Source organism: Anopheles cruzii, chromosome X (genome assembly GCF_943734635.1).
Source record: "Anopheles cruzii chromosome X, idAnoCruzAS_RS32_06, whole genome shotgun sequence".
Lineage (NCBI taxonomy): Eukaryota > Metazoa > Arthropoda > Insecta > Diptera > Culicidae > Anopheles > Anopheles cruzii.
Genome location: NC_069143.1, coordinates 8,773,673 through 8,788,573, shown reverse-complemented (window position 1 = coordinate 8,788,573; position 14,901 = coordinate 8,773,673). Strand labels below are relative to the sequence as shown.

General features: G+C 53.4%; 3 protein-coding genes across 3 annotated transcripts; all 3 read right to left on the bottom strand.

The window, feature by feature from the left end:
* Positions 1-3,911: 3,911 nt before the first annotated feature.
* LOC128270378 (protein singles bar) lies at positions 3,912-5,645 on the bottom strand. The gene is made up of 3 exons (XM_053007780.1): positions 5,277-5,645; positions 5,050-5,202; positions 3,912-3,989 (listed from the first exon to the last, which is right to left on the bottom strand). Exons 1-3 carry the CDS (start codon positions 5,643-5,645, stop codon positions 3,912-3,914), a joined length of 600 nt encoding a protein of 199 aa, XP_052863740.1.
* A 1,495-nt stretch (positions 5,646-7,140) lies between these two features.
* On the bottom strand, positions 7,141-11,174 carry LOC128268294 (uncharacterized). Its single transcript, XM_053005349.1, has 4 exons — positions 11,058-11,174; positions 8,388-8,587; positions 8,011-8,319; positions 7,141-7,929 (listed from the first exon to the last, which is right to left on the bottom strand). The coding sequence occupies exons 2-4, from the start codon at positions 8,502-8,504 to the stop codon at positions 7,855-7,857; spliced, it is 501 nt and encodes a 166-aa protein (XP_052861309.1). The 5' UTR covers positions 8,505-8,587; positions 11,058-11,174; the 3' UTR covers positions 7,141-7,854.
* Positions 11,175-13,255: 2,081 nt separating this feature from the next.
* On the bottom strand, positions 13,256-14,204 carry LOC128268684 (uncharacterized). Its single transcript, XM_053005866.1, has 2 exons — positions 13,885-14,204; positions 13,256-13,821 (listed from the first exon to the last, which is right to left on the bottom strand). The coding sequence occupies exons 1-2, from the start codon at positions 14,110-14,112 to the stop codon at positions 13,444-13,446; spliced, it is 606 nt and encodes a 201-aa protein (XP_052861826.1). The 5' UTR covers positions 14,113-14,204; the 3' UTR covers positions 13,256-13,443.
* Positions 14,205-14,901: the final 697 nt, after the last annotated feature.

Sequence of the window (14,901 nt, the reverse complement as noted above, 5' to 3'; positions counted from 1 at the left end):
GCCGTGTGCCCCCGATTCGAGTTGCAAAATCCGTCGGGTTGATTGAACTTTTGCTCGCGGCCCGTTCGGTTGTTGCTCTGGTGTCTCTGGTGTCAAGGCTGGCGACTACGGTTCGCAACGACACTGATCACTGGCGAAGATCAGGTGCGTGTGTGCCAAGCGATGACTTCCGCTCCTCCGCTAACAGGGGCCAATACATCCTGCAGCTGTCTGGGCTGTCAAACTTGGCGGTAGATTGCCACGAGCCGCGTACGCGCCGGTTCAAGGTCGCAAGGTCCGGATTGGCAGTGCCGGCAGCGCAGATCCTGCGGTCGCTCCTCAATTAAATTGGCGACATGGCGACTTCATTAGGCCATTTATGGCGGCGTACTCTACGTACTAGACCGTGCACCGAGCGCCCAACACAAATCGACTGATTGGGGCCGCATTGCTGCGCATAGTCGGACATCGCGGCGCGCTCGTTAGTTGGGCTGATAATCGTTGCACGCCCTCAGACGTCAGACGTACCGGCCGACGGCCCGAAAGGTTATCCCACCCTTTTTTCCCACATCCCATCGGGCTCTTCCGGCTGCTACTCCGGCTGCCTGTTGATTTATATGATGTCACGGGATCCAATCCCCCCCGTTCCCGGCCGTCGTTGATTGCCGATTGCCGTGCAAAAAAAGCGAGGGAAACGGTAAAATTGGGGGTTTTGTAGCTAGTTGCCCGGTACCGGAGGGCTTTTTGCCCCGCACATAAACAAAAACAGATGCGCCCGCACACACACACACACACACACACACCGGCGACCGGTGCGATAAGTGCCGGGGGAATACCACTACCACTTCCGCCGCCATCCAAAGCAAACCTTTGGGTGCAACCCTCCAGGTGCCCGGCCCCGGTGATTATCGGCAGCAGCGTAGCGCGCACTAAAGCACCGCCGACTACCGGTATGTCCGCCGGCAACGCCGAGTGATGTCTGCCTCGCTCCCGCGGGGGCTCCCTTCCTACGTATCCAGATCCAGCACCGATTGCACCGACTTTTGAAACGTTATACTTCATTCTGAAAAGCTTCATTTCATTTCCATGCTCATTTCCACCTCGGTGTGGTTACGATAATAAGCAGAACTGTCGTAGTTGCGGAGCTCCCAGAAAACCCCAACACGTGGATCGTGCAAGAGAAGCCAATGCACACCCGACTGGCCAACGAGTCGGTTTGGCTTGGACAAGATGTGGCTCATCGTCGACTTTTCTCTGCTCCCAACAAAAAAAACAGGATGGCATCGAACCTTTATCAAATTTTGTGGGGAAATCGAAATTAAGAACTCGCGGACGCATTCGAAATGTTGACTGTGATGGTGAAGCTATTATGACCCAAAACAGCGCTTGTCAGTGGTACAAAATGTACCGAGAGGGGCGAGAAGATGGGAACGTCGAAAAGCCAAGTTCAGGTCGAATGTGGACAGTTTTACTTACACTTTTCTTCGATTGCAGAGTTGTTGCCCCCAATAGTAGAACGATCAATAACGCACATTACCTGCAAGTTCTGCGCAATTCGCACGAAGCAATCCGTCAGCAAACGGCCGGACTTGTGGGAAAACCAACCCCTGTGACTTTTTCCTGTTTTCAAAACATAAATCTTCCTCTTCGTGATCAATTACTTACTTTTGGAGTAGACAAAAATCGACGATGAGCCAAAACACGCCCAAGCTAAAGCAGCTGTCAAAAATTGACCGATTACTCAAAATGGGCGAACTTTTCACCACAAGTCACTGACATGTGTAGCAACATCGCAAAAATCGGAAAATCGTATATACGGAATGACGTGACGTGCTGGTGAGGATCAAGAACCTGGCTGGCTGGCTGGCTGGCTTGAGCTGGAGTCGTCGGGCACCCCTCAGCTCCACAATAGGCTTTCCCAGCAGCGTCGGGGCCAGGTGCGCGCCAGCCACAGCCAGCCAGCCGCGCATTCGATTACCCAACCAACCAACCAACTCTCGGGCCTCGGTCAAATTACTCCCGGCGTCCGTGTGTAGGTGTGTGCGGTAATAGAAGCCGTTTTCCGGCTAGTTGCGCGTGCGCGCGCTGGCGCGCTGTATTTTCCGAACATCATCACTTCACACAGGCGGTGACAGCTGTGAATCGTTTCCGGCCAATGGCGACGACCGGCGCGTCATGCCACCGCGCGGGAGCCCATCGAGCGAACGAACTAACGCGGGCGGCCCATTGTTTTCGCTTGCAGCTTGTCTGGGATTTGTGACTTCCAGACTTCCCACCACTCTGACATCATTCGACTACGCGCGCGCTCAGTGATCGATGGCGCTGGAGATTCGCCCGGATCGTGCGACATGCCGCCCCGCCTGCCACGATGCCAGGGCACGACGAGTCTCAGATGGCGCCATCGATCGGGGTTCGCCAGATGTGCGCGCAAACGAATGCCAACGAGGGCGGAGAGTCGGGTGCGCGTGGTGCGCATCGTGCGCCATTATCAGCAGCACCCCCCACCCGGGGGCTGCAGGTGCCGCTCGGACTCGGAAAAGAAGGGGCTCCATCTTGACGTAAACCGAGCACCAAGCACCTGAACGAAAAAAACCAGGTACTCGCACAGTAAGAGAAAAAAGGCTGAGCTCTGAGGGGGCTCTTTATCTTAATAGTGCTCCACACAGCTTCCTGTGGCACACATTCCTGGGCCCAGCAACCGTTAAAGGGTACGTGCCCTGGTACGGCCAACGGCAGCCAGCCTAAAGGCTAGCGAGCCTAGCATTCCGGCACGGACTCCTCGATGATGCGATGCGATGCGATGCCGCCGTGCGCCAATTACCACTCAGACAAGTTTCACTTTCGTTCGCTCGACCGAGATCTCCCAGGGCTGCTCGACGCTTCGCTCGAGAACGCCCGACCGCCTTCGCTCCCCATTTGGCGGCCATTGACTCCTTCGAAGGCGGTGGGCAGAACTTTCACCACCTTCGGGGTACTAACCTTCGTTCTCATGCTGGTAGCACTTGATCAGCTGTGGGCCGTCCACTTGGACGGACATCTCGGTCATCTCCCGGCGTGGCAGGAAACCTTGCACGCGGTCACAGGCGGTGTGCCGGCGAAGGTCGCCCGGATCGCCTCGATCGCCTCCTCCGCGTGCGAACGGCTAGCGAACAAGGTATCCTTCAGCGGGGTTGAAACTCCGCCTGGGAATTCCCGACGAAGTTGCGACGAGGACCACAAACGGCACCCTGATCTAGTTCTGGTTCTGGACCACCAGACCACCACGGGGTCTTCAGCTGTGGAACCTTTTCGCACGGCACGTGTTGCACTTCCTGATTCCCGACCTGGGCCTCGGGAGCCGTTTGTTGATCGTAGAGGCCTTCGAACACACAGCGATCGTGTGCGCGCGCGCGCGTCAGGTGCAGCGTCCGTTGATCGACTGAGCGGTTGATCTCGGTGGCATACGGTTGAAATATAACGTCGCTACTCGCGACCGGTGCCCACACTCGTCTGTCACTGCCGGCGCACGATCACCCGGGGGCACCCACCGTCGCCAACCTCCACTTCACCACTGCGCCGGGCGTCCGAGTGTGTCGGATACTTTACGACGGGAACGTCCATGGACGGGGCAGATTTTGAGTTATATACCGACGCTTACGCCTAGCTGAGCCACCTAGAGGATCCGAACCAAACCAGCACCAGCGAACCAGCGAAAGAGAGCGAGGACATCATTGGTCGAGTATTGGAGAACCTTGGAAACCCCCGGGCCCGGGAAACCCTACAGGTGTCCTACAGAGAAATACGTCCCACGCGCTCAGGTTCAGTCGGTTTTACTTGTTTTTATTACAAATCCAAATCAGCAAAATGCGGCCGCGACGCGTTACGTTACGTGTTACGTGTTCCGTGGCGTGCGAGTGGGATGGGATGAAGGGTACGTGCCGGGGTCCTCCAGTTTACGAGTATCCTTTGAGATGCCGGTAGGCGACGAACGCGTCCACCCCGTACACCAGGCCCACGATGCCGCCCATGTACTGCCACAGCAAGCGGGAACCGGAAATGAGCAGGGAAGGCGCAGAGGGTCGTTGTTGTTGCGTGTTTGTGTGTGTATGGGGGAGGGCGGGGGGGAGTGATTTGTACGAAACAAGCGGTACTTACTGTGAACTACGCGCATCAACCATCCATCGTTAGCGTTAACGCACAGCGAGCTAATAAAATCATGCGGCACACAACACACTGCTGTTAGTACTGTGTTACGATGTGGTCGACCACGTCACGACCCAATTCCCTGAGATCCGGAAATCCAGCGCCGGCTTTTGCTCGAAAGGTCACTACTCAGTCTTCCGGGAAGATGCTGCGGAGGAAAACTCGTGGATCCTTCGACAGTACGCCCAAAGAAAGATTCAATCGGACCAAGTCGTGCTAGTCGGGCTATCTAGTTTTTGGATCTGGTATATCTGTCAGTCTAAGTGTCAAACTTTTAATTGAATGTCTGCATCTGAAGGGGCACTGGAAACCCCTGCATTGATTGATGAAAGGTCGCTACTGCTGGCGGCGTCATTTTTTCAAAAACGACGTAGGGAGGACCACTCCGGTCCATTCCGAGCGATATCGCCCGATAATAACCAATTGCTTTTGGTCTGCAATGGAAGATATGAACCTAGACGATATGTGGTAGTGGAGGTGTGGTAGTGTGGAGGTAGTGGTGTGGTATGGATCTCTCAAGTAATACCTGAGAAGCCCATTCTCGATTTCGATAACTCTTTGGTTGGGCTGGTTGGTCTTGGACTTCCCGGACCAATGGAGCAGGCAGACCTGGGAAACTCGACCGACCGACAGATACTATCGTGTACTGAGCTATACCTGACTCCATGACTCCCATGTAGGAGTGTCCACGGGCCAACGCATTTAGAATGTGTGTAGAAGCCCATGCTATATCTAGAAGCCGCATGCTATATCTATGGGGTATGGGGCAAATATGGGACGGGACGGTAAGTAACGGGAGGGCACACGAATCAAGCGTCAAGGTGCGTGTTAGACCAACTGAAGGATCACGAGCCGATAATTAACGGTCCCGAATAAGGCACAACTTACGTAGACGGCCGTCATGGCGGGATACGCGCTGTGGATTCCGCCGGTGTTTTTGAAGATCAGGAACTTCGGATACAGGAACACGTTGACGGCGAACCCAAGATACGAGGCAGCGCTCAGATACATGGCGCAGCCTAACCCATTGTAGACCACTTCCTGTTCGAAGACACACACACACACACAGCTATCGTCAGATAAGTTAGATTGGCACCACGGCGGTGGGGACTCACGAAGATCGACTGGCGCACGAGATGGAAGGTCCGGCTGGAGACGGTGTAACACAGCACCAGGATGGTGGTGGTCAGCAGGAAGGCGGAGCAGGTGGTGAGGAAGCCGAGGAACGCGTCACCAATGTCCTTGGCCGTGTCGAGCCCGAACTGGATCAGCATCGTCTGGCAGAACCAGCCGAGGACGAGCTCGAAACACTTGAGCAGCCCGTTCTTCGAGAGGAAGAAGTGCAGATTGACGCAGGTGCAAACCCGGCAGCACCCGAGCCGGATGCCGCGGTTCTGCCCCTCGTTCAGCTGACCTCCGCGTCCGTAGACCGGCCTCCCAGGACCGCCGGCCCCGGCCGGCATATGAATCACAGCGTGCGGCATCACTCAGTCTCGCGCTCTCTCGAAGTGAAGTATGGACGGACGATCTCCAACGCACAGAACTCCTGTGGCTGATGCCTAAGCGATTGTTGGCCAGCAACTGACGGTGCGTGATGCGATGTCAGGCCGTCGAACCTCCCCTAAGCTACGCAGGGCGACACCGGGACGACCAACTCGGGGCTACAATAACGTCCTGGGGTCCCCGCCAGACGCACCAGACGCTCTAGACGCTGCGAAAACAGATCTATTTTCGAACACGCACACGGTACGGCACGACCCGTCATACATTATTGGGTCATTTTCACGTTCACCTCATCTCCCTCTCTCTCTCTGTTTTTAGTGCGGATGTTACGAAGATAAAATAAAAGCAAACTTGAATCACCGAACGGAACGGAACGGAACGATACAGAGCCGGGAACGTGGGGGTGGATGGTAAAGGTGGAACACTTTCGAAGCCAGTGATTCTCTCGAATTTTCCAGCATTCTGCGTTTTCCCCCGTCAACAACGCCGACGCCGACGACTCCGACGACGGCTGCAGCTGTTTATTTACATTGTCCCGCTCTCTCGTTCTCGGGGATAAGCGGATAGAAAAGTGGAAAAGCGAAAAGAAAAAGGGTCCATCATCGCTAGCGTCGCTAGCGATCGGATCGAGAGACGCATGCCGACGCACTGGCACACTAACGTTCGAAAGTATCGGACCGCCAGCCCAGACCAGACATGGAATGATTATAGATCATAGCGGGGGCTACACGAAGCGTAAAAACGTGGTCACCGAAACGTCAAACGTGTTTACATTCGTGTTTTTGGCCCGAGAAAATAGAAATCGAAGAGGTAAGTTCTGAATAGTTTTTTTCTGTTTTTTTTCAGATTTTGTTGTTGTACCAGCAAAGAAGAACTTACATTATCCTCTGTTTGTAAACAAACCGTTTGACAACAGTGTTTACGCTCGGTTTTACGGAGGCATAATCGTTTCGACATAAGCGCAAACGATTTGACATTAAAAATTAATTTTACGCTTGCTTTTACGCTTCGTGTAGCCCCCGCTTATAACTGACTTCGAGAAGAACCGACAAGGCGGCGATTCCAATGTCCTCTAGGTTCGACGCTATCTCGATACTTTCGACTCCACGTGTAACAGCCGGTACCGTTTTGTTCCGTTTGTGTTTATCACTTCCGCTACCGCTTCTTTGTTCGTAGCTCACACATACCGTGCGTAGCCCCCAGACAGGCAGATACTTCCCGTTAGAGTTTTCCCTCTGTCTGTTAGCGCCGCGGGGGGCGTTAGGAGCGCCACCGTTACGCCCGCCGTCGGCGGTCGGAGTGTCCTCAAGGTCACGGCGAGCGTTAGCGAGGTCAAGGGACGCAGACCGACCATTCCATTCCATGGCTGGAAAATTGCTTGCCACACACACCCGTTTCACCCGTTTCACCCGTTTTTTGTTTTTCAATTTCGGTATAGCGACAAAAAACAAAATCGAAAAAAACGAAGGGTTATCAAACACTTATGCCACGGTATTTTATTGTAAATCGTTAAAAAAAGAGTAGCTCCAAGAGCGTAGCTCTGGTGGAGTGGAGGAAGCGATAACCGCTGGGGCGGCGGCACGAGGCCGTCCCGTTGTCGAACTCCTCCCCGTTTCCGCTCTTGTTGATTGAGACAACGGTAAAACTTAGTAGAGAATATAAATATTATATGATTGAAAGGTATGAATATAAAAAAGGATGTATTAGGTCTACCGCTACGAGATGAAAATGGAAATGGAAGAACCACAAAAGGTCGTTAGAGGTACATACATACATACGCGCACACACACACTGGCCATGTAGCACATGTGTGAGTCGCAAACATAGTTCAAAAGGACGCTCTCGATTTAGGGTTGAGGCCTTCCCAGCACACAGAAAAGAAACGCTGCGTTGCTGATAGACAGATACCAGCACGAAAATGCGAGAGCACAAGGACACATATACACACACACACATAAACACACACAAAAAGGGGAAGATAGCGGTAGAAAGGACGCAGTCGATTTAGGTGCCCTCGGGGGCAATTTTTGAATATTAAGTACGTCCTATTGGTCGCATCCCCCCCGCTGTGATTTAACTGGTACGGCCGGCAGGTATATAAAGTAGCTGGCTGCTCCTGGCTGGCTGAGGCTGAGTAGGGCGATAGGAGCTGACCGGATGGATGCATCATCGGTTTGCTTCTGCGTGCCCTTAGATGCCACGGTACGAACGCTGGGCGAGCAGGGCGCTGAAGAGGTAGAGCGCCGATACGATTAGCCCGAGAATCTGCCAAGATGGAAAAAAGAGGATGAAAGTGTCACGATGGTGTACGAAAGATGTGTATAACGCTAGCGGAAGCGCTCCTACCGATGCGGTCATGTAGGCGTCTTTGAGCGTCGGATAGTAGCGCCCGTTGGAAACGTCGACCAGCAGCATGATGGAGGAGATGAGGTAGAGCAGGAAGGCGATCGTGTGGTAGATGAGCTCGTAGATCGTCTTCGAGATGATACCGCCGGTGCTGAGCGACACCAGGCAGGACGCGAGCAGGCAGAACGTGCCGATCAGGAAGGCCACCGCCATCAGGAGGAAGAAGAACTCGGCGCTCGCCGGCAACCCCGAGGTCGGGTAACGACGCATGTTGTACGCGACGATGCCGACATTAACCGCGCCGATAAGCTGGGAACGAGCGACCGAGAATGTAACGTTATTGGTTTGCGGCAATCGGTCTGAGCCGAAACACGAACCAACTGGGCAAGCTTCAGCAGACCGGGCGTCGTTCGGAGGTAGCCCGTGTTGAGCACGACGTGCGACGTGCTGCTGGTGGTGGTTGTTGTCCGCGTTATGACGACCGAGTGCGACATCTTGTGGCGGATAGCACGGGACTTTGGCAGCGAGTGGCGTTGAGCGAGCGAACGAGCGAGATTCACAGCGGGAACGGCAAAATCTGTGGGGTAGGCAAAGAAAAACAATGAAGAGAGCCAAGTAGTGGCGGTGGAGTGTAAGATAAGACAGTCAGTCATTGCGGACTGACGCAGAACAAACATCTGGCGACAAAACATCTTAACGGCCTCTGGTGCATTGGCTTTAAATTGCTCGACCCGGACCTCTTGTTGTTATTTCTTTCTTTCGCAAGAATCAAAAATGTGCTTAGCGGCTGTTAAACTCGTTAATCTGGGAGATCTTGTACCGCTACGCATCGCAGAAGCATCACTCGCCAAGGGGGGCCACGTTGCTTCTGTTCTTACGACCTGGCCAGCCTCCGTGATAGTTACCAACTGTCTCATCAACGTATGGGACTAGTCGTTCCCTGCAGAACGCGGGAAAAGATCGTGGGAGTGGCATCCAGCACCGTTATACCTCTATAGTTACAATATCCTTCGAGAGGCGTTGGTTTCTACCCAATTTTACAGAGCAATGCCACGAGACGTCAGTTAACATTCCTTAGAATGTTGAATTACTGTTGATTCTAAAAAAATAAAATAAATGTTTCGATTTGCTGTGGCTGTTGTTAGGCTGCGTCCACTATCTTATAAAAAATAAACACAGCTAAAATAATCTAAGCACAATAATGGCACTGTTTCAAAACATCATTCATCGATAGACAACGCTTCCTAGATGGGGTTTATACCCGATATCTTTGACTCGAGTACCGACCAAATTGTGTTACACAAACACTTGCTTCGGGTGTTTGCAGGATACATTTTCTTCACAACAGATCTGTAATAATCTGTCAAAGCTCTCCAAATAACGACGCGCTCGTTCGAACTAAGCAATTAAGAAGCGACCAACGAATTTTGGACACTAAAACTCTTACTCTTTCTAGGTACTCTTTCAACCATCAATACGGTCCAGTCCGTGTCCCTAGAAGTAAAAATAAAGTTACACGGCTGTTCGATGGACGTTTTGTTGATGGAATCGAGGAAGCTGATCGGTCGCCTCAGGTACCTCAGAGTGTACGCCGCCGTCCAAAGCGTGTCGCCGCAAAAGATCCCAACTTCTGAGAACTTCCTCGTTTTAAGGCGGATTTATAAACACCCAAGCCGTAAAAGAGGTATGAGTCCTTGTGTAAGTGAAATGTGTTGATTTAATCGTTTATGATTTTGTTTTTCACATATGTACCTTCCAGACCAGACCTGACCTGACGCGGTGCAGTGCGATTGCAATTGTGCGTGCAGCGCGCACTCCAACATCGGCCTCCCAGGCCGGTGCAAGATCTTGTGCCTTCCTTCGACACACACCACACCCACACCCACACCCAGTGAGCGGGGATAGCTCATCGAAGCGTAACAAAAATACAAACGACGACGACGATGACTGTGTTCCGGAATCGGGGTGGGCACTCTAATGTACAAGCCGTGTTTGTGCTACCATGCCCCCACCCCCTCCCTCTCCATCCGCTCGTCTGTTACTGCATTACTGCAGCGCACGGCGTCACGAGCGGGAGGGTTTGGATAGAATGCGGCGACCGAACTAGGCTGGGAGATGGGCAACTCGCGCCACTCGCTGGATGTGGGTCAGATGCAGTTTTGGATATTTTCGGAACAGGCCCGGAATTCACCGAAGCGGAACTGTAAGCCCTCGGCAGCCGTTGCGGGTGTTTCATCGTGCGATCGTACCGTGCGCCGTCTGTATGACGCATCGTGCGGATATCTCCAAGGCAAGCTGCGTCACTGCGATCCTTGACCATCGCGACCGCACACACAAACCAATGCCGGCCACCCCAGCGCCCGCGAAAGGTAGTTATCCTTCAGGCGACCATTTTTATAACCCCAAAATGGTACGCGGCCTTTGACGGCTATTGTGTGTGCGGCTCGCGGACCACGGAGGTGGCGTTTCTTCGGTTAAGACCAAGGTTCCCAGAGCGGGTTTTGCACTCACGATGCGGGCCTCACGATATGAAGGTCCGAGGGCCCAGAAAAAACCAGAAACCGGACCAGAGAAAACCTTCACTCTCGAACCGGGGGCTCCCTGGAGCTGGAGCCACTGGAGCTGGTGCTCTTTCCCGCGCGGCCAGTATTGGCCGCATCTGGCCATAAAAAGTGCTGCACAATGGGGGAGACGACGCTGGCGCTGCACACGCTGTTGTGGGGCGCATTCATGGCTAAAAATAGGACTCCACTCCACGAGCGACGGCCGCGGCCAGGCGGAAGACCAGGGTGACATCATCGCCGAGAAAAGGAACAACGCCTTCATCACGCCTGAGGCGTGGCCGGGGTTGGCTGGATGGATTGCATGCTGCGTAAGGTCGTAGTAGTTGATAGGAGCACCGGGTGTTGAGGATGTAATCTCCGAATTTTGGAGACTTTTTCCAGTGGTCTGGATCACCTGGATATCCAGATTTGTCAGCAGGCAAATGGCCGGGCGGGGTGCATCGTGATAAGCTTACCAAGGGGGCAGAGGGTAAGGCGTCATACCTGAGTAATCGGACGAGGGCACTGAGACACGCGCGCACCGACACTGATCACTGAGCGGAACGAGTTAACGGGTCTGTAGAGTGTGCTATGGCGAAGCTTCTGCACAGCCGAAGTGGACAACCGAGACTGACGGGACGGATGATGCTCACACAGCTCCGCCGCCGAATCGCGTGGCCCTGACTCTCCGTGTGTGTGCGTGAATGGTGCGGCGCGCGCGTTGGAGAACGAGAGTGAAATCATCATTGTCCCCCGCTTTCATTCTCCACTCCGCTCCGCCGGCCAGCTCCAAAGCGTGGGGCTGGCCTCTCTTTCTGACCGTCCGTCACTGCGCGGTCCGGGATGCAATGTTTACCAACAGAGAAGCAACAGCCTTTTCGCTGCCATCTGCCGTGTGTGACACCATCGCAATGGCACGCCAAGTCTGCGACGCGCCGAACTGATCGCAAATTGGGGAACATCGCAAAGGGCCACCAAGATGACGCGACCACTTGTTGGCACTCCTTCGGAAAATTAGCTCCCCGTCTCCGTCGTCCGTCCGGAAACATTTTGGGGAAATTCGTTCAGTTGATTCATCGACAAATCGGTAATACTTTCAAATAAAACGTTACATGTTTACGGTAATATTAAAAGCCTGTTGCGTACAGAGCATCGCCGTGGCTACATCAGCCTGCGATAGCTGGCCGTGACCCTCTGGGTTGATTAAAATCAAATTAGTTACATAAGCAACTGACATTGCCTTCATCAACAACTGCAAAATGACGCGCACATAATCTTTAATTTATTCAATGCAACAGTCTGGCGAGTTTGTCCCAGGCCAAGAAAGGGCCGGACCGGGGACAACAAACGGAATAACAACGCACGCTCGCATTTTGTTCCTCGAACACCCCGAAGCAGTACAAACGACACGAAGCCGACGGTTTGAAGGAACAACGCAAAACCCTGGAACTGGGACTCGAACAGTGCAAAAGAAAGAAATAGCGAAGCAGAGAGAGATGTTGCCGTTTCACGAACGTCCTCACCGACTGCAGACGATGGACGTGGCGCCGTCTGGTCTGGGCACCCCCCCCACACCCAGGTGGGGTCGTTCAGGGCGACATTGTCCCAGTTTCGTGTCCTTCCCGAATTCTCGTGTCAACATCACACACCGATTGCCAGCTGTGCGTGTGTCAGTGCAGGCAGCACGGTCACGCAGAAAATTTACTTCAATCGAAGCCGCACCAGAAAACGGGTTCCATTCCATTACTCTTGGCCAAACTCTTGTTAAAGCTGTTGTTAAATCGCTAAGAATATTGGTCAAAGTATTTGGTGCTGTTAGGGACCGGTGCGAGTGAGCACGAATAAAAAAGGCAAAGGAAAGGGGACAAATTTGCCGATCGTCCCCAAGGCCAGCGCAGGGATCAAGTGCGGCTGCACCGGCGCGAGCTAGAATAGATCCAGGTGGATAGAAACCGATCCAGGCAAAACGGGTTTAATCCGGGATCGCACATCACTATCAGGCCCAGCGACAGGACTCCGCATCAGCGACCGAAAGGAGAAAGCAATACACAGAGTTAGGATGCATCGCACCAGCAGTAGGTCAACGTGCTAGTGGGATCTACTATTTAAAGGACTATATAAGCGGACAATTTCAGTAAATAAAATCAGAATTACACTACCTCTCGAAAGGAAAAGTCATTACCAATCCTGACTTCTGCAATGGGGTGGGAATCGACACTATTCGAGCGATACTCTTCTTCCGTATTCCTGTTAAACACACATTTTCCGGAATATCTAAACATGAGTCTAAACATGGTTCCCCAAGGCTCGGTTCTGAACACCTTATGTATTACCGTTACGATAATCGTCCAAATCGGTGTGTAAGGGTGTTTGGGGCGGTGCCAGTCACTCGCCCACGAACAGTTACGAGAAAGCAATAAATGACCTGCAGACAGCCTGGTTAATTGACTACCACCACGCTTGGAACCGGCTTCATCGTTTGCGCCACTTGCCGAGAGGAAAAGGATGCCATTGCTATGGCATCTCACAAAACAAGGCATCGTAAGTATGACGTAAAAATCATTCTGAGGGCCATCGAAGGCTGTGTATGGGTTTCGCCGGATGGAATTAACCGCCTACACCCTCTACATCTCGGTTTGGAACAAATTTTTCAACACCTGTTCATAATATAAATGAAAAACTCGCGTAGCAGTTGTTTTGCAAGTGTAGCATTTATTCTCCTGTGTAGTACGCGGTAGCAGATATACTCACACACATCCGGAGCGGGTTATATATAGGTTATATTTGCGTAAAGCTTCCGGTCGGCACCAGAGGGAGCCACCGTTCGCTAGCACGGCGCGGCACGCTAAAGTTTGCGAATCGCGATCGCTTTGCACGCCACGGCGCCGCATTAGGCCACCAGCTGGCGTCCGCCGTAGATGTGCCGCAGATGGTGCCAGGCTTCGGCGCCGTACATCAGGGCCGACTTGAGCGTGAACGAGATCGACACCCAGTTGCACCAGACATCCCCGCCGTAGCCCTTGTGCGTGAACAGTAGCGCGTAGCAGAGCACGAACAGCGCCAGCCCGGTGTAGGCCGAGAAGCGCAGCTCCAGCTGCTCCCACTTGAGCAGGGGCAGCACGCGGCGCAGAATCCGACCGCCGTAGTGCAGATCCGCGAGGAGCACGGCCGAGATAACGAACGCGTTGACCAGCAGGAACAGCGTGATAAGCGCGACCACATCGTAGTACTGCGGCCGTATGAAGGCCAACGCCAGGGCATTGGACACCTGTGGAGCGAAAGCGAAGTCAGGCCGTCAGGAAGTCGGCGAAGTCAACCGAAGCTCACTCACTAGTTGCATGATGCGCAAACGAATGCGTTTGGCGGCCGGCGTGTCCCCTAGGAGCAGAAAACCGCCCGAGGCACGGTCACTCAGTATGGGGTCGTCCAGTGACAGCACCGTGGCCGGCGCCGGTGGCGACGGCGGCAGCGTTCCTGTTCCGACCTGCGGCTTGTCCGGGTGTTCGCCGGACAGCGAGCCCGGTTCGCCCGCAGAGAGCTGCGCGAAAATTCCGGTCATTTTTCTTCCGAATTGCGTTCTACTTCTTTGTTGAGGCGTTGAATCGTATAGCACACAGCGTATAGCACACTCTCTCCGTGACCAACGCTCAGCGTTCACTGACGGGGGCTGCGAATGAACGATTTCGCAAGAATGACAGCGACACTCTGCGTGTGCGTGTGTGTATGATCGTCCGGACACTGGTCCGAGAGAGTGTGCTATCGGCATTGCGGTGGCGGAGCCGACTTCCGCTGTCGATAATTCCTATCATCCGCTTCACCAGCCGATTAAGGGTTGCGTGACTGTGCCGCTTCTATCGGCCGATCGGCCGAGTGGTTCACTCTGGCCCCCTCTAAGCCCAGATGGGGGCGCTAGGCGAAAGTGATGTGATTCTTCGTTGTTGTTGTTGTTGTTCGGCCTAAGGTGGAACACTCCTATGCGGTAGTGGCTGGACTCTTCTTTCTATATTAATTATCTGATTACTATTTTTAGCTTCCACTTCGAAGATTCGGGAACCATTCGCTGCGATTCTTTCGAAACTTTTCGCCCAAAAGGGAAGCACCTTCGATGTGTGTAGGTGTTGGGTTGATTAACTAACGGACGAACCCATCATCCGTTCGGCTACTGATACCATCTGATTTCTCAATATTCCAGTTCGTGCCCCTCCTTGAGGCTCAGTGGGTTGATAAAGAATGGATAAGGTCTGCCAATCTTCCGTAGAAGTTGAAGCACGCCGTACAAAAATGAACCTACCATACGACCTACCATGACAAAACCTAGGTTAATGGAGCCGGTGTTCCGCCTACAACT

Coding starts and splice junctions, on each gene's coding strand:
- LOC128268684 (XM_053005866.1), bottom strand. CDS start 14,112: ATGACCGGAATTTTCGCGCAGCTCTCTGCGGGCGAACCGGGCTCGCTG. Junction 13,822..13,884: donor GTTTGCGCATCATGCAACTA/GTGAGTGAGCTT, acceptor TTCGCTCCACAG/GTGTCCAATGCCCTGGCGTT.
- LOC128268294 (XM_053005349.1), bottom strand. CDS start 8,504: ATGTCGCACTCGGTCGTCATAACGCGGACAACAACCACCACCAGCAGC. Junction 8,320..8,387: donor TGCTGAAGCTTGCCCAGTTG/GTTCGTGTTTCG, acceptor GCTCGTTCCCAG/CTTATCGGCGCGGTTAATGT. Junction 7,930..8,010: donor ACGCCTACATGACCGCATCG/GTAGGAGCGCTT, acceptor CCATCTTGGCAG/ATTCTCGGGCTAATCGTATC.
- LOC128270378 (XM_053007780.1), bottom strand. CDS start 5,645: ATGCCGCACGCTGTGATTCATATGCCGGCCGGGGCCGGCGGTCCTGGG. Junction 5,203..5,276: donor TCGTGCGCCAGTCGATCTTC/GTGAGTCCCCAC, acceptor GTCTTCGAACAG/GAAGTGGTCTACAATGGGTT. Junction 3,990..5,049: donor CCGCCATGACGGCCGTCTAC/GTAAGTTGTGCC, acceptor TTGCTGTGGCAG/TACATGGGCGGCATCGTGGG.